A 26,401-nucleotide genomic window follows, 5' to 3' on the forward strand; every position below is an offset into this window, starting at 1 on the left:
GCATTAAACTATCTAAAAACATAGAAATAGGCAAGTGTAATAAGTGGAATTTTCTTAAATTATATTTGAACAATAAACAGCAAGAGTAATACTGCAAAGTACCGCTCTATTCTCATTTATATCTACAATAAAATTCTATGAACAGTTGTCTCCCAAAACATACCCCAATAAAATAAAATAAAAAAGGTAACACCCAGTGTCCTATATTTGTATATTTATGGTCAGTTAAAAAAAAAAGAAGTAAAAGAAAGACAAGAATAAAAGAGCCCCACTCAGAGGTGCATATTTACATTCTTCAAACTGTAGCGGTGAAAAATAATTCTATTAAGTGCAGGACATTCCTAGTGTTGCAGTAGTGACATTTTTAATAAGTCTTCATGAAAACATTTCTTTTGTCTTAACAGTGATGCATTCCAGGACTATGTGACAATTCTATCTTCCCCTTCACTTGCAGCCCGTGGTAGAGTCTGGATTGAAAAGCTCCTTGTACAATGGAGGAAACAGTGTATTCACTATATCTGGATGAGATTGCTTAAATACCTGCAGTTTCTCTCCATGCAAGTTGCAAAGTGCAGTAATGGTTGGTATCTTGGCTACTAACTGTAAGGGGAAAAAAAGAGCAAGAAAGTGTTTAGAATAAAGCAGGGTTTCCAGAATGAACAGAGGTAGCATCCTGCTGGGTGGAAGAGTAACTGACTGTGATTCACTGAGAATAGTGAAACCTGTTTAAAATGACCACACCAACCGGCAAAATGAAATGGTCTAGAAGAGACTGTTTTTTAATTAAAGGCCAAACACAATTGTCCTAGAAACCTTGGTGTTACTTTAAAGTGGCCATTTAAGAAAGAGGGCTGCATATTGGAGGTGGTCCTTAATGAAGTCTCATTCCCGTAATAGCACCAAAGAACCACTAATGGTTGTAGTGAAAAAGGAAGGCAATAAGATAGGGTACCAGGGAAAAGAATAGCAATAACTCCCTTTTTTTTCCCTAGAAAAACTAAGCATATAGCATGCTGCCGTTAACTGAATCAAAATACCACTACATAAACCGAGAGAATTTCCTGTGGAAAGTAACATATTTTTTGTCTAGCAACAGATTTGAGTGCAGTTACGTAAGGAGCCTACCTAATTAAAATGTCTCCATTTCCTCTGAATTTACAATTTATGTAATGCATGCCACACATTTCAGAGTCCTTCCTCTGGCAAAACTCTGATTGAAATTAATGGGAGGTTTATTTATTTACCAGGACTGCCTTGCTTTTCTGATGACAGTTTCAATAAATTTTTTACAGTAGTACATACATTTGACAGATATGAAATCTCTAAAAATTACAAAATAAGTATCTTTGTGATCCTTACAGTGGACATGAAAAAAGCAGGGGGCCAGATTCGCTATGCGCTCTCCATTTGATTTTCTAGAACAATGTGCCTACACTTTCCCCCGATGTTAGCAGATATGTGTATAGGAGCATTTCAGTAAGAAGCCTTACCAGCCCAATTCATAAAGCTATTATCTTGGTTCTACTGAAATCTGGAAGGGACCTGCCTCATTTCAAGTTTACAAATTTTATTTCTCTTTTAAACAATTACAATTACAGCAACTCAGAAGCAAAATAGTTTGGCCAATAGACTAAAGAATTACAATTACAGCAACTCAGAAGCAAAATAGTTTGGCCAATAGAATAAAGAATAAATACCAGATTTATTCAGGATGATCTATGGCTGTGAACCGTCAGGGATAACTCAATGCTATGTTCCCCTTATGTGATTGCAAATTCCAGAATTTATTACCCCCTCAGTCGAACAACTGAAACAAAATATTATAAAATGGTAACACTTTCTTTCTTACCCTTATTCAGTGGGGAAATATATTAAGACTGAGCTTGCTTTCTGAATTCTTATATTAATATCTTCCAGAGTCTTCTGACTCTCATTCTCAGTGAATTCTTTAAAAAAAAAGATTACATTTTGAATACTGCATTAGATAATCTGATACTGACTAAATTGCCACTTCACCTTCGGCAGCACTATTGCTGTTCCTCCACTTTGAAATCATCCTCTATCAAAGCCTTACTTTGGTTATCAGATATATAAGAGTTATAATAGAATTGCTATGTACATGTTGGCAACACTCCTGAATTTTAGGAACACTTGTTCCGTTAATATAGTCATGAACTAGCATGTTCTAAGGATCTACCTTTGCCAAGGTCTCATCATCAAGATGGTTCTTCTGAATCACATGTTGAAGTGCAAAATAAATCTTTTCCTGAAGTTTCTGGACCTTTCTTGGTTCTATTAGCCAGGCTCGGTCTGACAAAGAAGAAAGGCAAGGGCTAAAGCCAACAAGAACAAGGAAAATGAACCAGCTCATTCACACATGGGCACCACATACCAGGCTGACAAGAGTTAATAATAATCTCATTATGCTGAGGGACTGCAGTGCTATTAACACATGATTTCAGAGGCAGGATGTTATGAACTACTATAAGATCACCTGGGAGTTCAAGTCATGGACATGAAGTACGTACTTGCTACCAATGCACTGCCTTTACATGTTTGAACTTGACTATGAGGATTTTTAAAAAAGGACAAAAGAGAGAAAGATGTGACAAAATGGACAACTCCTGCAAAAAAATTAAGCAAGGTCCAAGTAATTCATTTATACTGTTGTTTTCTAGTTCATATTTCTCTATTTCATATCTCACAGAGTAATATCTCACAATATCAGATAATAATATAATAATATAATATATATATTATATAATATCACAATAACAGATCTCACAATCTGAATATCTATTTCATATCTCACAAGTAATGCTATCTGAGTGTCTACTGAGTACAGAAAGAATAAACAAACTGATCAAAGTAATCACACCTCTTTGACAGTAATAAAATATAACAATTTGAAAATTTAAAATAAAATAAACCAGAGTCTCAACTGGGCTAACATTTTGAGACCAACAGTTAAGTCTGAATGAACAGAAATAGTTTCCTTCAAAAGAGTTTCTTAATACTTTAGATGAATTTTTTTGTTGCAACATCTTGAAGTGCAATTATTTAAAAAATACACTCCTTTTTACATGGCTCCAGATAAAATAAATTCTAAATTATCTGGGATAATACATTTACAGAAATAGCTGCTTGGAACCTATCTTACTTGTACTGAAGTCAAAGGCAAAACTCCCCCTGATTTCAGGGAAAGATAAGGATCTATATTCTCCCAACTCATGGCTTCCTGAAACAACCATATGGCAAGTGGTGCAGCAGATCTTGATTCAATTCTGAGTCCATTAATACAATGCATTTACTGTACCAGTAAACTTTTTTTTGTTATCATGCTGCAAATCTCTCTCTCTCTCTCTGTCTATTCAGATTGGATCTTAGAAATAGTTTTTGGCTTTCAAACAGGAAATGAAAAATCTATCTTAGTGCAGAAGATGAATTTTACAGAAAGAGCCAGGAGGTGCAGAAGAGCCCTTCCCTCATTCAGATGCTTATTTTGTTAATCAGAGACAGAAGTGAAGTAATGGCACTGATTACATAGGATTATTGTAAACTAACCATTAATATAAATTTATCATACAGGCCAGATAATGGTGATGTTTCAACATATAATTAACAAGATACTATCGTTTTGTCAGGCCCTGTGTGAAGAGAAGTGCATGAAAAGGGTGTAGCATGAAAAGATTGCTGTTTGGAACACACTAGTCTGAGCCTTTGCTGAAAAGAGACAGAGCTGAGGTCTCCAGACACTGAACAGATGCTCAGAGAAAGGAACCTTGTTAGAAAGATAAAGAATCTTGTTCACATAAGGTAAGCAACTGAATTCGGTAATAGCAGTAGTAACAAGATTAGCTAAGAGCTTACATAACACCTGCCTAAGTGAGCATACAGTAATATTCAGACTTCATACATGAAGTGCTAAATTTTATGCTGTCATAAAAACATGCACTCTAGTGGATTTAAACCAAGGCCCAGTGTGGCAGACTACAGCAAAACAGATTTATCACAGAGGGATATTCCCTAAGGATTTTTCTCTCAGTAACAAGCATGGGTTTAAAAATGAACCAGCATTGTTGGTACACAGTGTTTGTGAATTACGTTTTGGTGTCTAATGATACACATTAGGGCTGTTTGGCACAAAGCATAACAGTTGTTAAGTTAATGAAAAAGAGTTTGGCATAGTCATACATGGTGTTTCAACCCATCTGTCTGTCATATTACCCCTTTCCCATATACAAACACACACACACTGCAGAAAGAAGTGGCACATAGCATTCACTTTGACATTCGTTTCTTTGTGATGTGGGCGAGAAAAGAAATCAGTTACACATGTCTTTCTGACAGGTTTCATGTCTGTGTGTAGGAAAGACCCATTCAAGAGATGAAAGGGAGAACTATGGGATATTACAGTAACTATTCTTGTGCCTCTGAAGAGCAGACTGAAATTCCGAGTTGGAGCACAGTGAATATGAGTTTGGTAGTTGCTCCTGTTTATCTACAGGACACAACTCCCAAACAGCTTGCTATATCCAACCATTTCTGTTCCAGAGAGGCGCAGCACTTGAGTACTGTAGCAGGACGGTTGTATAGCAGGACTGAATTCATTAGCAAAGCTAATGGGGAAGCTTTCGGAACACTTGCCTGCAGTTCAATTGTCTCAAAGTCAGGGCTGAGTCACTCACTTTTCTGAGTGCTAAATACATCCACAAATGGTTTAGAAAAAGTAGAAATGAGCAAGGGATTCTCAGTTGACAGCAAATACTAGTACCAAGTAGAAACATTTGGTACTTTCCAAACGATGGGTTATTTAGAGGACCACAGGGATGAATCAATATTTTGATATCCATGTACCATCTCCCTGCAGCTAAGCATAAAAGGCTGCATCAAAACCAACTAAAGTTAATGGGAATATGTCCATTACTTCAGTGGGGTTTGGATCAGGCCCAAAGAAAGTGCCATAGTCTTAGAATTATTGACAGATTTGTTACCAGATCTTGCTGGCTGGCTGAAGCAGTAATTTGCTCTTCCTTCCTGTATTGTCTGAGGCATAACATTGGGTAGAAATTTGATTTCACTGAAGTTTCTCTAGCTCCCAAACACATTCAACTACTGCACTTGTCACACACCTTTTCTACGGATGTGCTGTACTAGCCTGAGACAAAGCCGACTGAAGTGAATGGAAAGTTTCCCACTGATTTAAATGTGCCTTGGATCAGATCCTATATTTCCGAGTCACTGTTGTAAGACATCAAATTGGAACACAACTCTCAATGAAGATTTAAATACAAAAACACAAGGATTCCACCTCTGCACATTGTGAAGGTTTTGTAATATAAAACAAAGCTTGGTTGGAGAAGTATGATTCTGCACACAGCACTGCTGCTGTCCTTTCTCCTGTGGCTGAGGAACTTTCCAGCCAAGAAAACATCCTAGAAAAGCGGCTTTGTATCCGGTGACTCTATCTACAAAGCTAATGGTACTAACCTGCAGCAAGTACTCACTGGATCATCCCTTCCATCAATGAGCAAACTGTTACAGAACACAAAATCTCCTGTAGAAATAACAAGGACCAGAATCCTTGCAGCACATGTTATTATGAAGATATCAAGCGTGTTGACACCATCTATGCTGGTCTAATTTTATCTAAATTAATCTCCTCCACAGATGTGACAAAGGGCAGAGAAACCTAGAGGAGGCCAGGAGCAGAACTGGGTGAATTGTGTGTGTGTGTGTGTGTGTGTGTGTGTGTAGGGGCGATATATAGGCCTGAAGGAGGTAGGCGCACAATACCCATTAACTTTCCGTGGGAAAGTACTTCTCCCTAAGGTGCTTTTAAAAAATCCCACACTGAATTGTGAATATGTCCACTAGATTCAGCTTGTGATCTGATCCAATCACCCATGGTCCAGACCCTGGTTTTTCTGCTTTTCCATGAACATTCATTCAGCCAGTGTGTTTTCAAACACATATGTGTGACTATGGGTATTTTGTGCAAATGAGCATATTCCCATGACAATAAATGTATTTCTGACTTGCCCTTGTACAGGTGGGCAGTATGGGGAAGGCCCTTGCCCTGCTTGCTCCCATCCCACAGGAGAAGCCAGTCACAGTGCTGTCCCTATACTCTACCAAAGGCAGAGCATGCTCCCTAGTGCTAACCATGAGAGTGCCTGCTGCCTCAGAGTGGGAAGGAAGGAGCTGAGGCCCTGTGCTTCCTGAAATTCAAGAAGGAATATGCCTCCCTGAGGCACAATATCTCTCAGAGGTCCACCTGGGGAAATGCTGTTCTGCCCTACTTGTAATCAGTATCTATACCTATCACACACAATCTGGCCCCCTCTCTCTTTCTAGTGTTCCTATTTTTCTTCCTTCATCTTATGACAGTGCTGTTGAATGTTGAAGAGACAATACTTGGCTTAGATCCAGCCAGTTATTTTTCTATAATTTAATTCAGGTTCTGAACAGCTGGTCAGAATGTTTTGGATAACAGGCAGGTCATAAATCTGCCTACCTGTGGCTCTTTAGGCTGGTGTAGCCATATTTTGTTCTGAGCCTATTTCCAGCAGGTTAACTGCTGTCAATATAATGTATTCAAGAAAACTTTAGAGAATAATCCAGGCAATTCTTCAATTACTTAGTGTGCCAGTTTAAGTAGGAACAACAGCTGTTTATGCCGGCAAAAAAATATGAACAAGGATGCAGTGAAAAAGAGGATTTATCAAAATACTTGGAGATAACTACCTGGTGATATCAGAACAGCAGACGAAAACAACGCAATCTCTTCCTCAGTCAGCTGTAAGGAACATAAATTCTTTGCAAAGTCAAACGCTTCATTCACCAGATCATCAGAACCTACAGATCACAGAGAACAAAGTCAATGCTAGAAATTTATCAGCTCTTTAATCTGCCTTGAAAAGCTGCTTGTTTTGATGTCAGGAGTGCGCGTGTGTGTGCGTGTGTGCACACATCTGAGTGAGAGAGAGAAAGAGTGCAAGTAAGTGAGCAAGTGTTTTGGTTAGGTGAACGCTTTCATTGACTGCTGAATTTGCACTCACATGGAATGTGAGGCTATTTAAAAAGTAGCATTTGCAGCTGCATATCACTAGAACTTTCAATGAATCAGTATCTATTCAGTACAAAGTGTGAAACACTCTTTCTCTGAAAACTCCAAAGAAAAAATCAAGGAAAAAAAATGTCTTTTGCAATGTCACACAGAAATGTTAGCCAAGAATTTTCTTTCTCTTTATGAAAGAAAATCTTGTTTTTGAAACCAAAGTGACATCTACAAAAGGAATCTGACTAATACAGAACAGCGATCTCCTACAACATCCCATCAATAACAGTATAAGATAGCCTTCTTAGAAGTTTGGGGGAAAACATGCTATGGGACAAAGAAAACCAGCTAAACATACATGGAATGTTTATATATGATGTATATGTAAGCAATGAGCTAAATATTTATTAATTACTACCAATATTGAAACCTTCATTGGCTTTGGTTCTGATTGCTGAATGATTAACAGGTTAATTATTCTCACAACCAGAACACTGACATAATTTATAAGGTAACACTACAAGCAAGGTAACAGTCATCATGCATGTTACATATAGTGATGAGGAATTAAACAGTTGCTCTACCAAACGAATCAGAATGAACCTGAGCTTTGCCTGAATCTTTCTCAAGCTTCAGAGTATTCTGGATAACCCATTGGTGCCCCCTCATGACCTTTGTGGGATCCATCCATCCATCTGCCTCTGCCAAGAGGCCAAAATAGACTTCATCCACTTACCCGTTCTGCAACATTCACCTTCCTTCCACACGGGTTTCAATATTGAAACCATTCTTTTAGCTGATGTCATGCTGATATTACACACCAGTGCAAATGTCAACCACAAATGAGCTGGGATCACTATAGGCCAAATTCTGAAATCTTCATTCATATTTTATTCAGTCCTTACGTGGCACACTGCCAAAGTGTATCTTGCAAACCTCCCATTGCTCCTTTTCTATTAGGGAAAAACAGCTTCCTACTGCTAGCAGCTATTGGAGTTACTTTGTGAGTTTAAATGGCAGTTCCCTGTTCTTCAGTGCTAAAGGTAAAAGATTCAAAAGCTGCTAATGACTTTTGGTTGGGAGGGTGGTTATATTTAGAAAGGTAAGTCTCCCACTCACTCCAGAATTTGGCTCACTGTAATGGATGAAAATAAAAAAGGCAAACCTACCCAAAGCTTTGAACATTTGCATTCCTCCATACTTTCCTTCAAACAGAACAGTGTTGTTGAGTGGATTGAAGGCACGGCACATTCTCACCAAAACCACTTCCAAGCAGCCTGTTGGACAAGGAAAGACTATGAAAACTACACATACTTCGTTACTGGATGAATGCACTACAAGGTGGGTAGAAAGCTGGCTAGATTGTCGGGCTCAACGGGTAGTGATCAATGGCTCCATGTCTAGTTGGCAGCCGGTGTCAAGTGGAGTGCCCCAGGGGTCGGTCCTGGGGCCGGTTTTGTTCAATATCTTCATAAATGATCTGGAGGATGGTGTGGATTGCACTCTCAGCAAATTTGCGGATGATACTAAACTGGGAGGAGTGGTAGATATGCTGGAGGGCAGGGATAGGATACAGAAAGACCTAGACAAATTGGAGGATTGGGCCAAAAGAAATCTGATGAGGTTCAATAAGGATAAGTGCAGGGTCCTGCACTTAGGACAGAAGAACCCAATGCACAGCTACAGACTAGGGACCGAATGGCTAGGCAGCAGTTCTGCGGAAAAGGACCTAGGGGTGACAGTGGACGAGAAGCTAGATATGAGTCAGCAGTGTGCCCTTGTTGCCAAGAAGGCCAATGGCATTTTGGGATGTATAAGTAGGGGCATAGCGAGCAGATCGAGGGACGTGATCGTTCCCCTCTATTCGACATTGGTGAGGCCTCATCTGGAGTACTGTGTCCAGTTTTGGGCCCCACACTTCAAGAAGGATGTGGATAAATTGGAGAGAGTTCAGCGAAGGGCAACAAAAATGATTAGGGGACTGGAACACATGAGTTATGAGGAGAGGCTGAGGGAGCTGGGATTGTTTAGCCTGCAGAAGAGAAGAATGAGGGGGGATTTGATAGCTGCTTTCAGCTACCTGAAAGGGGGTTCCAAAGAGGATGGCTCTAGACTGTTCTCAATGGTAGCAGATGACAGAACGAGGAGTAATGGTCTCAAGTTGCAGTGGGGGAGGTTTAGATTGGATATTAGGAAAAACTTTTTCACTAGGAGGGTGGTGAAACACTGGAATGCATTACCTAGGGAGGTGGTAGAATCTCCTTCCTTAGAGGTTTTTAAGGTCAGGCTTGACAAAGCCCTGGCTGGGATGATTTAACTGGGAATTGGTCCTGCTTTGAGCAGGGGGTTGGACTAGCTGACCTTCTGGGGTCCCTTCCAACCCTGATATTCTATGATTCTATGATGTTTCAAGGCACTTTTGAAAGCAGAATGTATTAAATTTCAAAAAAGTTTCTTGCAAAATACCAATGAACAGAAACAACCTTCTGCACAAATGGTGGGATTTACAGCGGGGCTTAAGCACCTAAGTCCAATATTATGTGCCACTGGCATTCACAGTCACTGGCCTGCTCAGCAGCCCCCTAACCCTGTAAGTGCCTAAATCCCTAAGGCCCAGATCCACACAGGTATTTATGTTTCTAACTTCCACTGATTTCAACAGAAGTTAGGAGCCTAAATATCTTTGTAGATCTGGGCCTAGGTGCCTAACTTCCCACTACTGAAGTCCCCAAGGGGCCTAAATGTCAGCAGCGGGGCATTTGCACACCTGCCTAAATCTTGACACTGCACAGCAGCGTGGTGTCTAACTCACGCTGAAACCTGAGGTGGGATTAGAAGTAGGTATTCCCCCGCCTTTTGGGGGGCTCAATCTGGTAGATGTGCTCAGAGCATGTTGAAACTCCCACAAAACAGCAGGGAGAGGATGTTGTGTCCCCTCCTTACAGCCTTTAGCCCTCCCCCAGGGCATTGGAGACCCAGGTTCAACTTTCCGCTCTACTTAGTGTGGAGCAGGGATTTGAACGTGGGTTTCACATCTCCCAGAAAAAATGCCTTCACCCCAGGGCTATGGGATATTGTGGGACAGGCCTCTCTCCGTTTCTCTTGTTGAAGCTGTTCCACTTTGATCCCCAGGCTCCATTCCTGCTATGCCAGTTCATATTTAATTATTTGTAAAAAGTTGATCAACTTCAACAGGAGAGATTTAGAAAGGCCCTACCCATAATATACCATAGCCCCAGTGGCTGGGCTATAATGTAGGACACCCCAGTTAAAATCCCTTCTTCATATCAGGCAGAAGTGGAGTTGAACGGAGGGCTTCCCATCCCAGATGAGTGCTCTAAGCACTGGGCTAAAAGTTGTAGTAGTGGTTTCTTCCACCACCACTATCGAGCCCTTCACAAGTGCTAGGAAAAAAAATCTATTTTCAGATTTTGTTTTGTTTGACCTAAAATAGAATTTTTCGATACACTGATATTTTTCACAATTTTTTGATTTTCAGTTTTTCTTTTTTGATTGTTCAGAAATGTCATCGAACTGAAAAATCCACTGTTTACCTAGCTCTACCGTAAAGTTAGGTGCTGCAATATGGAGTGTTGCAGCATCTATGTCCCCCTTGTGAATCCCACTCAAACACCACACCACAACCTACACATTTGCTGATGGGATCTGAGTAGGAGACAACTCACCCTCCAATCTCTGCCTCTGCCACTGACCAGAGAAGGAAGCAATTCATGATCCAGTCCCATTTCCCTTCCGTTTAGAGCTCCACTTTTTCTAGGGGGAGTGCATATTATCAGGCCATCCCTAATTTCAGTAGTATAGCTAGTCAAACATTTTCTGATTAAAAGTTGTTTTTTTAAAGGGTTTCATTAAAAAATTTTTACATGAAAGTTTTTGAAAAAGCATCCCAAATTTTTCTATGAAAAGAAAAAAATTAGGACATTTTTTTCTGGATTTTTTGAAGTTTTTCCATTTAGATATTATGGGGGTTTCCACACTTTCTGATAGTTTTCCAATGTTTGCTAGTTTGAAAACTGTAACAAAGTGTTTTCTGACAGTAAATTAGCTTAAAAATGGAAGTTCTACTTTTAAATGTAAAAATTGTTTCCCCCTACACACACTTTTCCACACTGTTTCCATGATGTTTTCAGTTGGAAAACTGTAAGAAAGTGTGAAACGTAGGCTTCCCCCCTTTCTCATAATGGAAAAAGAGGAGAAACAGTCAGAGGGTGTGGAATGCAAGGGGGGAAATAACACTTTGTCACATTTTTAAACTTTACCACAGAGAAACCAGAATTTCCTCACAGGAAAAATTCAAAGGGGGATTTTTGAAGGAAACTGTGAGAAAAATCCCAGAATTCTGGCTAGCTCTGCTCAATATTAGCAGCATGAGGGGCAGTAAAACCTTAGCAGTTTATACACTCTGTAGCTAATTAGGGTTCTCTTAATACATTTTATGTCCAAATGTCATTGAATCTTTTTTTGAAGTGCTCCTGTTTCTTTTGCTTTACCAGTCAAATGAATACAGTTGTTTAATGCAGAAGCTGGATTGTTAATGAGGATATTATTAATTATTCTCATGCTAAGAGCCTTCTTTTCCAGGGAATTTTCTGTATTCCTGCTGGTCCTCTTATTTTTCTGCAGTTTGCACCTGCCTCCAGCATCTTGGTCCCATATTATAGCCACAGCCTTCTGAGCAAGGACTGGATCACACTACCTCTTTCAGAACTGCCTGAGAGTTCTCTGTTGAATGACACAAGGCACTTCTCTAGCTCAAAGAAACTGCCTCATGCTACATCCCAGCCTCTGCCAGATCTGGGGACCAGGGTAGCACAGGGTAATGCAGTTAATAACCAGATGCAGCTTGTTTGATAATACCATTTGGTCCTACTGAGTGACATGGAGTTATTGCAAGCTCACAATTCCTAACAACTAAATGTCACCAGAGTGCTTCTTAAAATGATTATTCTAAAAGAAGGGCGGGACTTGCTGTGTGACATGACAGAAAAACTACCCCCCCGCCCCCCCATACACACACCACAACACGCACACGCACACAACAGTGTCAATGCATGCTGCCGCAACCCAACCACGCTCACTCCAGTATTAATTATCGCCCACAGGGATTTCTCCTACTAAGTACTGACATAAGATTATAGGTATTGCTGTAGCATCATTAAAATGATTAGAGTTGACCAGAGAGGCCAGAGGGCACAGTTCGCATGGATTTGACTAACTAAAATCAAGTGGTGGTTTTAGAAGCAGCAGTTTGGTGATTCAAGCAGCTCAACTCAATAATACCTTACACGGCATGTCAAGCTGGGGCTTGTGGCTTCTGCAATTAACAGTTAAGTTTTTCTGTAAATGAAAAACACAATTGACTTTAGAGGGAATGGGATCTGAAGACATGAATGTTATTAACGCAGAAGATCACGTAGGGTTTACATGTGTGGGGAGGCAAGGTTGTGATGGGGAGAAGTAAGGTTATTTGAAGAGAGAATGACTGACGAAACCACTCACCTGATTTAAGGAGTAGAATTTGATCATTTTGACAGAGCTCCATGAAGCCTGTTATCCGCTTTGCAAACTCCACTACGTACTGAATAGCATGAGTGATCTGGATGGCACACTGCTGCCACAATGCTTCTCTTGCCTTCCAAAGGAAATATGCAATAAAAAATAAAGCAGTAAGCAACCAGAATGTTCAGAGGCAAAACGACACAATGCTGTGTTACACAAAGTGTGCAATTTAGATTTTATAATAGGCAGAGCTGGTAACTCCACTTACAATCAAGGTGGCCTGACTCTTCCCATTATAAGATCCTATTTGCAGTTGCTTATAACTTTGCCAAACTTTAACTGTTTGGGCTGAAATTTTCCATGCTGGGTGTCTGCCTCTGGCTGAAGATTTTTTTTGGAAAAATTCAGCCAAATCATGTCAGCGTTTTACAAGAACAAGGCTAATGACAAATACATTGTTTTGCTCATGTAAATTTCTTTTTTAAAAACTCTAGTGCCTCCATGCTTTGGAGGAAGGACATGAAATCTGGTACTTTTGACTATCTCTCTGTTTGCCTCAGTTCCCCATCTATAAAATGGGGATAACACCCTCTCACCTGACAGGGATGTTGTGAAAATAAATTCATTAATATATGTGAAGTCCTCTGAAACTATAGTGATGAGAACCATAGAAAAGCTCATGAAGAAATTAATAGTTCTCTTTTCAGAGCAAGGTTTGGCTAGAGTGCAGTAAACAAGGTGTAGGGCTGCACATTGAACAAGGAGGAGAAAAGAAAATATTGAATAGCTGCTCATTAAGGGAGCACTGTCATTCTGTGCACGGGATTTCTCAAGCTCCTGTGGAAAAAAAAGTATTTGAGAATGTAATTAAAGACTGTATCATAATTCAGACATACAAGGGAGGGAGGTGAATTAATATTGCACAGGCTTAAAGCTGGCATTTCCCAACTTTTGAGTGCTTGACTTGGAAACCTTTGTGATGTTTAAACATAGTTTTTTGTGTAATATATATACAAAATATATATTGTATTGTATTGTATATATATATATTACACAAAAAACTATGTTTAAACATCACAAAGGTTTCCAAGTCAAGCACTATATATGGGCTAGATTAAAAAAAGTAACAGGAGTGGTGGTGTTGAACATTGCCACACCGATCTTTCAGGCGCCTAGAAAATCCCTGGGATTCACAAAGACCGAGTTCAGCAGTTAGACTCCCTATATAATGAATAGGGGGAGTTAGGCACCTCAGAGTGGAATTCTTGACTAAGCTAGCCAATGGGAGGTGCCTAGCCAAGGGATGTGTGCTAAGCCCTGCCTCTCTCTTGGAGATAGGAGCCTCCCTCTGTTTGGGATTCTCACTCTCCCCTTTCAAAGCTATTGTATTGTGGATGCATAATGAAGGAATCATGGTGGGGTGGGGTGGGGAGAAAGTGCAAAAGCACTAAATGACTCTGTAGCCTGCTGGTTAGAGTAATCATGTGGGAGACCCAGGATCCAGTCCCCCTGCTCTAATGACTTTTTAAATTGTTTATCCACAGTGGAACAGCTTCAGCATGAGAGACTGAAGAAGCCCTACGTCAGAATATCCTATAGCATACTGTTTAGAGCACACACCGCAGAGATGGCAGGCCCCTGTTCAAATCCCTTTGATTCCTCAGGTGGTGGGGGGAGTTGAATTGGGGGGGCTCCCAAATCCAGGGGGGGGGAAGTACCCTAATCAAACATTATGAGAGAGGTCTTCTACCACCCAGGTGTTTGGGGTAAGCTCATCTAGAGGGTCCCGCTCTGATAGGAAAATTCTGAGATCGCCTACCAGATCAGGAACTACAGGTGGATTTAAACCAAGGCCAAGTGTGACAGACTGCAGCAAAACAGATTTATCGCAGAAGGATATTCCCTAAAGATTTCTCTCTCAATAACAAGCATAGGCTTAAAAATGCATCAGCATTGTTGGTTCATGCCTCGCTCTGGGCCTTAGTCCTCTGGATGCCTGGTATTGGGTTGCAGTCTGCATGCACAGAGACAGAAACCCACGCATCTACAGAAAAAAATTCTGCACAAATTAGGGTGCTGAACAAATTTAGGTGCTTATTGGGTTTGGCAGTAGCTGAGTGGGGGTTCTGTGAACCCTAGTAGGGCCTAATTCTGGGATTTAGGCACCTAAAGTGGCAGTTAGGTGCCTAAGTCCTTTTGTGAATCTAGCCTATATCTATCTCTTTCTACATATAGATATAAATGAATGACAACTAGGCAATGCAAATATATTGCTAGCAAAGGAAATAGACTAATGCTATTTAGTCACCTTGTTGAACATTTCTGCTGGGTTTAAAACCTTTTCAAAATACCATTAAAGTGTAATTACAGTCAGAATAATGACCCCACAAAATCGGGACCTTCTTGTTCAATTTATCACCTTTGTGTGCGTGCTTGCCCGTGCACAAGTGTATCTTTGGACTACATCTGCCACAGGTGGGTTTCGACTCCTGTTATCATTGAGGAGCCAACAGAGCTGTCAAAGAACAAACTGAACTCTATTCTACTTTGTCTAAATTCTGATTGCTGAATCAGAATTATTGGTGAAAATGAAAAAAGCAGAAGAACTCAGCTTGATTTCCCCTGCCTCGGCTGAATTTGAAGAGCTGCAAGTGGGAGAAATATTCTGAATGAATTTGATATGGGAATCATAGGGGGAGAATAAATATACAACCAAATAAAGGCATTTTTACGGCCACTTTTCAACAAACAGTATTACCACACTTTACCGAGTGTGTTAAACTCTGCATTATCTACTGTAGATAGGTGATGGAGATTTACTTTCTTTGCAATAAAAAACACTCATTTTTCCACATGAAAATGGGGACAGTTTTAACAGTTGTCATAAATATGTTAAACAAATCTATCTTCTGTTTTGAAAACTCTTCCAACATATGGAGTCCAATCCTGTTCCCAATAAAATCAACTGCAGTTTTGGGAAAAGATCAGGCCCATGGAAACAAATAATTAATATGGGAGGCTGATTTTATCACCGTTTTCTTTTCCCTGACATTATGCTACTAGCATACACACTAGTAAGCTGTTATTTCTATTTTAAAATGCCATTCTCACATCTTCAGTTGCCAAGTTTTTCTAATATCAAACTGCTATTTCCCACCCCAAAGGTTTAAAGCTTAACTGGGTATTGATCAACAAGTCCTTGCCAAATATAGTGCACTGAATCACTATAAATCGCAAGGAGAAGGGGAAGCAAGAGAAGTAGTGTTAGGGTATTGTACCTTGCTCTGGTATACTTTAATTTCTTCATACGTGTGGGTTTGCCATGCTAGCTGGTGTAGTTCATCCATTGTATATTGACACGTCTCCAAATGGGACTTAATGATATTCTGTGCAATTCGATCTAAGAAATGGGGGGAAAGCAGAAAGTCACAATGAATAGTAATTTGCAATAGCAAAATTTTGAAGACATAAATGTTGCGGGGCATGATCAGTAGACAACAATATATTTTATGGCATAGGTGACTGGACAATGTCACATTTATCAATGTTTTCGTATTTAGCTAGTTATCGTTTGAGCTGTGGAAATGTTCCTTATTAAATCCAGAGCCACAAGAAATTTGCTTGGTTGTGGATTACAAAATTAAAAATAGCCAGCCTTTGGTTGAAAATGTACCCAGTTAAAATTGGAAATGAAAGTTTTATCTGTATCCGGATAGGCACACATTTTTAGAAACCAAGGGTGGTATTTTCATATAGATTTTGAAATGGAGCAGCAGCAGAAAAACCTCATACACAAATGACAACGTATTCCTCAGAAAGAGGCAGTACATTCAAGGTGCTTTAGCCAGACTTGGGCAGGAACAGCATAGCTTCTTCATCATTGTCTACATCACTCTCAATCTCTCCTGTTGCAACTGTTCCACTTTGTATAAATAATTATATATTCATTGGGCCAGAGAGAGAGTGAGAAAATGACTCTGAGGCCTGGTGGTTAGGGAACTCATCTGGGAGGGAGGGCACCTGGATTCCAGTCCCTGCTCCAGTGAATAATTCATTATTTATACAAAGTGGAACAGCTGCAACAGGAGAGATTAAGAGAGACCCCACACCTCAGTGGTTTGATGGCTAGTGCAGTCATATGGAAGAGAGGAGATTTGGGTTCAAGTCCTTGCTCTGAAGCAAGGATTTGAACCTAGGGCTCCCATATCACAGATGAGCATCCTATCCACTCGGTTGTTAGGGGATAGGGAGTAGTGATGCTGCAACCACTTTGTGAATGGTGCTTAACTCCCCTTGTGATTCTAACGCCAAAATCAAAATATTTCATTCTGATGTTTCCTTTTTTTTTTAAATGGAAAAAATTCACCAAAGTCAACATAAACTCACAAAAATGATTTGGTCAACGTGAATGTGTATGTTGCTGTGAAAAAGAGTTGCAGCCAAAATCTTTCACCCAGCTCTAGTAATAACAACAAAAGGGCATATTAGTGACTGCGAAGGGTCTATACCATATTATTATCCAGGAGAGAGAGGTAGAACCTTTGTCTCAGGGTACCAGGTTGCCCTATTTTGTCACACTAATAACCTACTGTATATCTGGTCATGCTGGGAGAAAGGGATGAAAAAGAAAATCCTGGGAAGGGAGTAGAGAAGATACAGGAAAGTAAGAGAACTACATCAGACAAGTCAGGGACTTGGGTGTAAAATCTTCATACCGAGTAATGGCAGGTCTCAATGCACCCATCTCTTGAATGTACTATGGCTGGAAGGAAAACCACTTTCCTCCACTTAAATCTGTCATGGCAAAAGCAGTAGTTTTGCTAGCATGAAGTGATCTGGGTGCCTAATAGCTGTGGAATGGGTTAAAGCAGACCATCGATCCTGGCTTGTTCAGGTAGTGTTCTGGAGGAGAAGAGGTGAGTCCCATTTATAGTTTTAGAAGGAAACCACGTGAAAATTCACTTGTTATCATGGTTTTACCCAGAATTTAGACAAAGCCTAGCAGTCTCACTTTAAATATTTCAGGTTAATTCAATCTCCAAACTCAAATTATAACTGAGTGGAAAAAAATTCCCCTCTTATTTCCCCTTATACATGTGTTATTCAGAGTTACTTCACTGACTTCAGTTGAGATACTGTGGATTTACACTGGTTCAAAGCAGCATTCAGCACAAGAACATTTATCACTTCCCAAGAAATTGCATAGTCCATTTGCTGTTGCTGTACAACCAAGATGTTAGAAAAAATTTCCCACATGCTTATTGATCAGGCTCAACAATGAATTAATCTAATATAAATTATACTTAAAAATAAACCAGACTATAATTACTTACTCAAGTCTATAATATGTTTATAACATTTACTAATCATTTAACTCTTTCTAAACCACTTATAAATGAAGAGTTAATAAACAGTTTGACCATTATAGATAGTATATAAATGTGTGCATATACAATATGTATAATACTTATACAAAATATATGTGCTTGTATTTTATGCATGCGCACACACACACATTCTCTCAACTTAATAAACAGCATGCTAAAAGATTCCTACATACCACACGGAAAAAATAGCTCCCTGAACAAGAAGGTCCAGTTCTGTCCAACCACTGGGCAGGATGCAGTGTGAGACAGGGAAGAATTTGCCCCACGTTTCTGGTTTCATGTTAAAATGATGTTAACTTAGCTGAAGCAAGACTATGAAAATAGGGATTTATAAGATATGCCTTTGAAAATTTCCAGGGCATTTTTCAGGACTGAAATTTATTTGCTAAGGGTGTGGCAAGCGCTAAAGATTTTATTGTCTCTTCCCTTCTCTCAAGGGAATCAGATAAGGCTGATTTTTTTTTTTAAAAGTGATTCAAAGAAAACAATTTTATAAACACCAAATCTCAGTTTTTATCCCCAGAAAATGAGCTATTTTTTCTTAAAAAGAAAACCAAAATTAGAATAATTAAAAAACACAAATCTGAAAGATTGCTCTGCTCATAAATAATCTCAAAGTACAACCACTTAAAAATGCTTTAGATTAGGGTTAACTCCATTTGGGATTCTTTTTATCACTAAAAACTAGCAGGCTTCCATTTAATCCTTATTTAACTCACCCAAATATATCTCTATGTTGAAGTACATGCAGTCCAGGCTAAAAGATCAATCACTGAATTTAAACTCCAGCAATGTCTGGACATAATGGTGGTAAATTAAGGAGGGAGTTTCAGCCTGGACTCTGAACGGTCTTAACTCCTATGGATGTCATTAAGATATAACACTGAATACATTAATATTAAGGTAATGAGAAATAAGTATATGATGTTTGCTGGAAACATATTGAACCATAGCAAACCTAACTGCAGAAATTAAGCTCAAGATGAAGGGCTTGTTTACACTGAGGAGGATTTAACCAGATGGAACTGAAGTGCAGTCAACTTGTAAGACTGAAGTGCAGTCAACTAAAGTGCAGGAATTTATAAGTTTTTTTAATCAAAATATCTGACAGTGGAAACATAATTTTAACTTTGCATTTTTCCAGACAATGTTGCAAACCATGTTTTAGTCCCAAGCTCTTGGGGCTAGTATATTCATTTCCTTTCTACTGACTTCAAGTTCTTGCTTGCGGTTTTCATTGATTCTTCCTACCCCACCCTCCACCTTTCCTTATATGAAGCAAGAATTATTTATACTTTTGTTATAAAGAAAATAAAAAAACATATTACTGCATAGCCTGTAGAGGAGGTAGCTTATTGTTTTTCAGTCAGAACGAGGCATACTGAAGTTTAACAATGTGAAAAGAATATACACATGCTCTAGCATTATTTGCCTTGAAATACACGCGTGGGTACCATAAGCTAGATGTAACAATCAAATCACTGCTCTCTTATTCTTGTACTTCCTATTTATGTATTTACTTAGGATGAGCTGGTTCTGCGGCCATTCATATGCTCTTCAATATTTTGTGGGGCTGGCATCCAAGCGATAGCTCTGTACAGCTGTACACAGAACTGTTTCCCATATATTAATTGTTTCTTGAGCTGATGTTAAAACCTATCTACGTGTATGAAGGCCTAGGGGAAGCATGCTGCCTTCCAAAATGAACGAGGTGCAAAGACGTACTTGAAATTCTGGTGCTGCAGGCCAGCTAAGTCTGACTGTATCATAAAAAGGATATGCTTGGTCTCTGGGGAAAGGATCCTGACAGCTCCCTCTGTTGGCTGATTAGAAAGATGCATAAGCATCAGAGGAAACTGCTTGCCTGCTTTCAGAGATGGCAGTCATGAAAAGGAAAAGGGGATTAGTGTTAAAATGGCAAGTGTTTGGCTGATGGGTTTTGCACAAGCCATTGACAAGAGAGAGATGAAAAGTAAAAGTATGGGTTTTCTGAGGGACAAGCAACACAAGATACTTCAGGTAAAAAGAGCAAAGTGTACAGAATATCTTCTTGTCACAACACTCTAAAGGCATTACATCTTTCTGGGCATTTTTGGTGTCTTGGCCCTTTAGTAGGTCAGTCAGGGAGCCGCAATTGATGCAATGTTGGGGCTGAACTGGAGATAATATCCTGCCAGGTCAGTAAGTGGCATGTCTGTCTTGTGATCTGGGGTGTAGGGCACGAGTTTAATGTATGGATTTTATCTAGCATACATTTGTGGAGGCCTCTACTTACTTCATTATCCTTCGAACCAGTGGAATGGGGGAGTGTCCCATCAAAAAGACAAAAACCAACTGTTTCAGCAGTGCTGAGAAAGAGAGATGTTCATATAGCATACATGATAGCTCAGTATGAAACAAATAGAGCTGGTCATATTATGGAGGGAAGGGTCTCGTGGAAAATACCGACTTTTTGGCAAAAAATCAAACTCTGAAATATTTTAGCTAAACCCAAACATCGTTCAATGCAATAAATGCTGCCACAGTGCATCATGAGAGTTGTAGTTTGGGGGCTTCATCTTTCCATTCTCCTCTATAGGCCAGCCTCCCTGGTCAGAGTACATCTCCCTGGTCAGAGTACATCTCCCATGATTCACCATGGGTTCACCTTCTTGAGACAGTGCCAAATTATTATGAATTGCTGTGATTTATATGAATGAATGTGATAAGCATGAGTTTTGTATGGCTTGGTATCCCTGAACTTGCTAGAGGATTCTGGGAGCAGAATTCTCTTAGCATTAGATAAATTATGTGGAAAACCACTGGAGGTGCTGAAACTGCACTTGAATGGTTAATAATGTCTCGATGGGCGTGTATGTTTCAATGTCGAACTTTGGAATATATCAGCAGAGAACCAGCTCACAAGGTAAAAAACATATAAAATCATATGATCGATGGGCTTGGTGCAGGCTGACATGCGTCAAAATTACCCTTTTTGGATAACGTCACTCTAAGAGCTTAAGCGGGTGATTGATGAGAGGGTAAATGTTGATTGAGATTTGGTCTGGATCTGTTCTGCAGCCCCTCCTTCCAAAAAATTAATTAGAGAAAACCAGTGACAAATGCCCATGAGGCATATTTCTGGGATATGTGACTCTTTTGAGAACAAAAAGGTATAAATGCTAAGCAAAGTATATTAGTTAAGTTAGTTCCCCAATTAACATCAGAAGAGGTTTGAGACTGTGAGACAGAAGTACTCGGGATGACCTAGACTCGGCTTCGGGTGACATTTAACAGATCCAGTACCTAAAAGGGGAAAGAACAGAAGAAAAGAAGTCTCCGGCTAGAATTGGTAGGTATATCTGCCTTGTTTGCTAATCAGGATACTGTGTAAGGCAAACATAGTTACTGAGGATTTATGCTTGGGGAGCTAAGGCTTATAGGAAAAGACGCGCACTGTGTAACCTTAACTACTTGTGTGATTCTTTCTCAAATAAATTATTCTGCATTAAGCATATGGGTTTCCAGATTTCCACTGGTACGGGTAACATCTGCACAGCCATGGGTCATTAAAGATCCGTTTCAACATTGGTAGCAGAAGATGGTTTACCATGCTAGTGGGAAAAGCTACCATGAACTGGTAAGCCAAGCTAAAAGGAACAATATATTTTCTTAAAGCATTGTATGGTGCCGGGGAACTGGGGAAATATAGCTCGGAACCAGAATATTTTGGTAAGCCAAGTTAAAATATTGAGATATTGTATGGTGCTGGGGAACCAGGAGTTAAATACAGCTTGGAACCAGTATATTGAGAGAGAGAGAAACACACAAGTACGCAGGGTTGTATCAGTGTCATCTTAAAGCCAATGATGTTCTGCAAGCGTAAGCAAGGCGGGTTTACTTCAGAGGACAAGGGCGATACCTCAAAGCCTCTGGGTATGGTGGATAAGTGCTTACTAAAACAGGCATGTGATAGACTGGGGTCAGATTCAAGTCTGGCTGATGCAGTCCCCACGCTGCATGAGAAAGGTTTGGACAATTTGTTGTTGGGGTATCAAAAGGGTTACACTCCTAAGCCCAAACATCAGCACAAGTCGTCTGTGCTATGTATCATGCTGTAAATAAGCTTGCAAAGAAGCAAGATGTTTCGGAATGTCAGCGAGATGTTTTGGAATGTCACCAAGGAAGTTTAGAACAGGAACTGGAAAAACTAAAATTGCAAAATGAAAACCTGAAATTGGACCTGCAAACTGCTGTAGCACAGAATGTAACTAAGGCTCAGCAGATAACAGCTTTAACTTATACATGTCAGGACTCAGAGGAAAGAATAAAGATACAGGAGGAAGAGGAGCCCCTTCCAGGACCTCTGGTAACCCAGCCAGTAGTGGGAGTGCAAATGCCTCAGCCTCCATGGCAAATACAAGAGGAAGTAATTCATCCTCTGACTGAAACTGAAAAGCGGAAGGATTTCAGAAGGATTAAGAAAGTGGGCCTGCAAGGCTATGGCAGCTGCGGCACTGCCAGGCAATGAGTGAATGCAGGAATTTCCCATGGTTTGGGCTAGAAAAGAAATCTGAATGTGAAGACATAGAAGAGCAGTGGAAATGGCTTTACAAATTTTTCCACCAACTCCTCAGTATTCCTACCCAGCAGAAGCTGTTGCACATATAGAAGAACTGTTACAGGATTTGAAAGCACAGAGGGTAGCAGTAAAATGTCAAAGTCCTTACAACTCCCCAGTCTGCTCTGTACGGAAACTGGGCGGCAAATGGCATCCCACAACTGATTATAGAAAACATAATAAAGCTACAGTACCTATGGTCCTAACTGTAGCCCACCTTCCAACTTTAATGAACAGAGTAGTGGCCATGCCTAAATGGTACTTTATACTGAACATTGCTAATTGTTTCTTTGCTATTCCATTAGCTTCTTTAAATTAATAACAGACTAAGTTTTGAAAACTCCTGGGTTCCTGTTAACACCAAAGAAACAAATGCCTGAGTGGGTATGAAAGAAGATCTGGGTGGCAAATTTGGTGCAAACAGTTAAAAACATTTGGACAGGGGAAAAAAATCAACGCAGAAAAAAAAAAGACTAGAAGGAACAACTGAAATATCAATGAAAAATAGAGAACAAGGTGATGCTTAAAGAACTGGTAAACAAAGGTAAAATAAAACCTATATAAAAGGAACTCTTTCCAGTTAAGTATGTGGCCAGTCTCAGGGCAGTTTTAGTAAACTCTTTGGATGGAGGTGTGTGAAGATATTCTGATCAAATCAAATTATACTTGCCAACAGACTAGTTATAACAATTATCAGAAATGAATGCATAGTATGTACTAACCTATGTAAGCAGTGTCAGGATGAGCTCCACCCTGACATCTGGTGGTGAGGTGTGGCAAGTTGTGGAAAAGAATTCAGGGGCCGATCTCATTTGCATAGGCACACCCACCCCGTCTAGAATGAGGCCATAGCTTCCCAAATGGTCACTTTGGCTGCTGTGGGATCCCCAGTGTCTCTGTTATTGGGGCAGGAAGAATAAATTGTTATTACCCTGATTATGGGAACTGTGCTTGGCCTTTTGTTGTGATGGAGGGACTCACCATCAACTAAGTAGCACTCGCTAGGCAAGGGTCATGGGTTTTAAAACTCTGTGAATTGAGAGAGGTTGGGGACAAGTATTAATACTTGGTGGCATGGGCCCCTTGGTGAGGGCCTTACATGCTAATTGCACTTCCTCCTCTCTCCACTGTGGAATATCAGAGCTAATTTTGATTCCATTAGGAGTCTAGTTACAGGCTGCTGAGCTCACTTTGGGCTAATGGTGCACCAGCACTGAGGCTCCCCTACTACAAGCTGAACTCACCAAAGAGCTGAACGGACTAAGAGCTGAAATCACTGAGCGTTGTGTTAAGTAGTGGGGGAGCCTGAAGATATATTGTGGAGCAGTTTGCGGGATGGCTGGAGCGCCTTGTGGACAGGCTGGTGGAGCAGTTCGTAGGACGGCGGGAGCTGCTGGTGGGATGCGGAGCAGTTTGTGGGACGGCAGGAGCTGCTTGTGGGCCACGGAGCGGAGCAAAGGAGTTTGTGGGGCGGCTGGTGGAGCGGAGCAGAGCGAGGCGAAGGCCTATGGAGCTGTGGGGCGGTCAGCTTCAGATCATGTAAGGTGCCTCTTACCCCCGTCTCATCTCCACCCAGGTTGGGAGGTAAAGCTCCGCAGATAAACTTCTGAACTCTGGGGCTGCCCTGACCAGGGACAGAGACTTTTGGGTCATTGGACTTTTGGGACTTTGGGTGATCTGGGGTTGCTGGACTCAAGAACCAAAGGGAAAGGGGCATGCCCCAATTTGCTTGGGGTGGGTTTTTTTGCTCATGGGTTGTGTTATGAATCCTGTTGGTGGTGTTTCCCCAACATAATGCCACATTGTTTCTCTCTGTTATTAAAAGGCTTTTTTGTTACACTCAGACTATGTGCTTGCGAGAGGGGAAGTATTGCCTCTTGGAGGCGCCCAGCGGGGGTGGTATATATTTGTCCCAGGTCACTGGGTGGGGGCTCGAGCCGGTTTGCATTGTGTTAGTGGAATGGATCCCCTAGATATTGAACCCGGCCCTTGTTGCTGCCAACTCTGACGGGCAGAAGGGTTACACCTATAAGGCCTGGTCAGAGGTGTTTGCTTTTTGTTTGTTTATATTTTTGCAGGTTAACCTATGCATTTATGAAAGCAAGAAGTATGCTGTGAAGTTTACTTCATTTTGTTGCTTCTGGGCTTGTTTTCTGTATGATTGCTGGACCTGTTTGTGCCATAGGACTCTATCCAAAGAATAAGCCAGAAGATTGTTAAGTTACTACTCAGATTTTAATACAATGATCACCCCTATTAGGGGCACAAATATAAGAATATAAGAATGGACATACTGGTCAGACCCAGGGTCCATCTAGCCCAGTATTCTGTTTTCCGACAGTGGCCAATGCCAGGTGCTTCAAAGAGAGTGAACCGAACAGGCAATCATCAAATGATCCAACTTTTGTTGCTCATTTCCAGCTTCTGGCAAACAGAGGCTAGGGACACCATCCCATCCCATCCTGGCTAATAGCCATTGGGACCTATCCTCCATACATTTATTTGGTTCTTTCTTTTTTTAATTTTTTTTGTTATAGTCTTGGCCATCACAGCGTCCTTCTGAAAGAAGTTCCACAGGTTAACTATGTGAAGAAAATATTTCCTTTTATTTTAAACCTGCTGCTTATTAATTTTATTTAGTACACCTAGTTCTTGTGTTATAATAAAAAGTAAATAACACTTTCTTATTTACTTTCTCAACACTAGTCATGATTTTATGGATCTCTATCATATTCCCTCCTTAATCATCTCTTTTCCAAGCTGAAGAGTCCACGTCTTATTAATCTTTTCTCATGTGAAGTTGTTCCAGACCCCTGATCATTTTTGTTTTTTTTCTGTGCTTTTTCCAATTTCAATACATCTTACTGAAGATGTGGGCATACTGATTTGAACCCCATTATTTTGTATAATTGGGATTATGTTTTCCAGTATGCATTATTTTGCATTTATCAACATTAATTTTCATTTGCCATTTTCTTGCCCAGTCACCCAGTTCTGTAGAATCCCTTTGTAACTTTTTGCAATCTGCTTTGAACTTAACTATTTTGAGTAGTTTTATATCATCTGCAAATTTTGCCACCTCGCTGTTTACCCCCTTTTTCCCCCAGATCATTTATAAATATGTTTAACGGTACTGGTCCCCGTACAGATCCCTGGACACCAAAATATACCTCTTTCTGTTCTAAAGAATGACCATTTATTTGTTCCCAAAACCTCCTTTAATGATACTTTAATCTGGGACAGTTCCTCAGATTAACCGTGGTCACACAGTGGCCTCACTGATGGTTTAGTAGGTGTGTAGAAAATAAAACAAACCTACCGATAAAAGTATTCAATTAACCTGTTTAAACCTTTAACATACTGAAGAAATAGAAAAAAATCCCCAAACCTGAAAGTAGCCTCCAAGGTTAATTCTCCGAGGGAGGGAAAAGTTCTGAAAAAGCTTTTGGAAAGTCTAAATTCCAATACTGGGGTAGACAACGGTACAGATTTGATCAATGTGCCAACCAAAGTAAACCTTACTGTGGGAGACAACTTGGAACCAATCCCTGCAAAAGTACTGTACAGGAGTAAAATCAGCACACACTGAGAAGCAAGGAGAAAGAATGGATCAAGAAATGGGATACTCTGTATTGGAACTAAGTGAACTCCTGGGGAAGAGTGTTTTGGAAATTGTTAAACAAATAAAAATATTTGTTCAGGATTGTTCTGGAGAAAAGTATGTATAGAAGCCTAGGGAATCTTGGGAGAACAATGAAGAGATATCTTGAAACAAAGTCGCAGAGGTAATTGGCCAGAGACATTTAATTGGGCATTGAGTCTCCTATATTAACC

The 26,401-nt window shown here is 40.2% G+C and overlaps 1 protein-coding gene across 1 annotated transcript in view; it reads right to left on the reverse strand.

Moving 5' to 3' along the window:
• Positions 1–241: 241 nt before the first annotated feature.
• The window catches only part of RORB (RAR related orphan receptor B), a 208,152-nt gene continuing 181,992 nt past the window's right edge, over positions 242–26,401 (reverse strand). The window contains exons 5-10 of the mRNA XM_073346242.1: positions 15,859–15,980; positions 12,581–12,713; positions 8,230–8,337; positions 6,748–6,858; positions 2,198–2,310; positions 242–600 (exon numbers count right to left, since the gene is read on the reverse strand). Of these exons, the coding sequence (XP_073202343.1) occupies positions 445–600; positions 2,198–2,310; positions 6,748–6,858; positions 8,230–8,337; positions 12,581–12,713; positions 15,859–15,980 (743 nt within the window). The 3' untranslated portion in view covers positions 242–444. The remainder of the gene's footprint in view (positions 601–2,197; positions 2,311–6,747; positions 6,859–8,229; positions 8,338–12,580; positions 12,714–15,858; positions 15,981–26,401) is intronic.

Source organism: Lepidochelys kempii, chromosome 5 (assembly GCF_965140285.1).
Source record: "Lepidochelys kempii isolate rLepKem1 chromosome 5, rLepKem1.hap1, whole genome shotgun sequence".
NCBI classification, from domain to species: Eukaryota; Metazoa; Chordata; order Testudines; family Cheloniidae; genus Lepidochelys; species Lepidochelys kempii.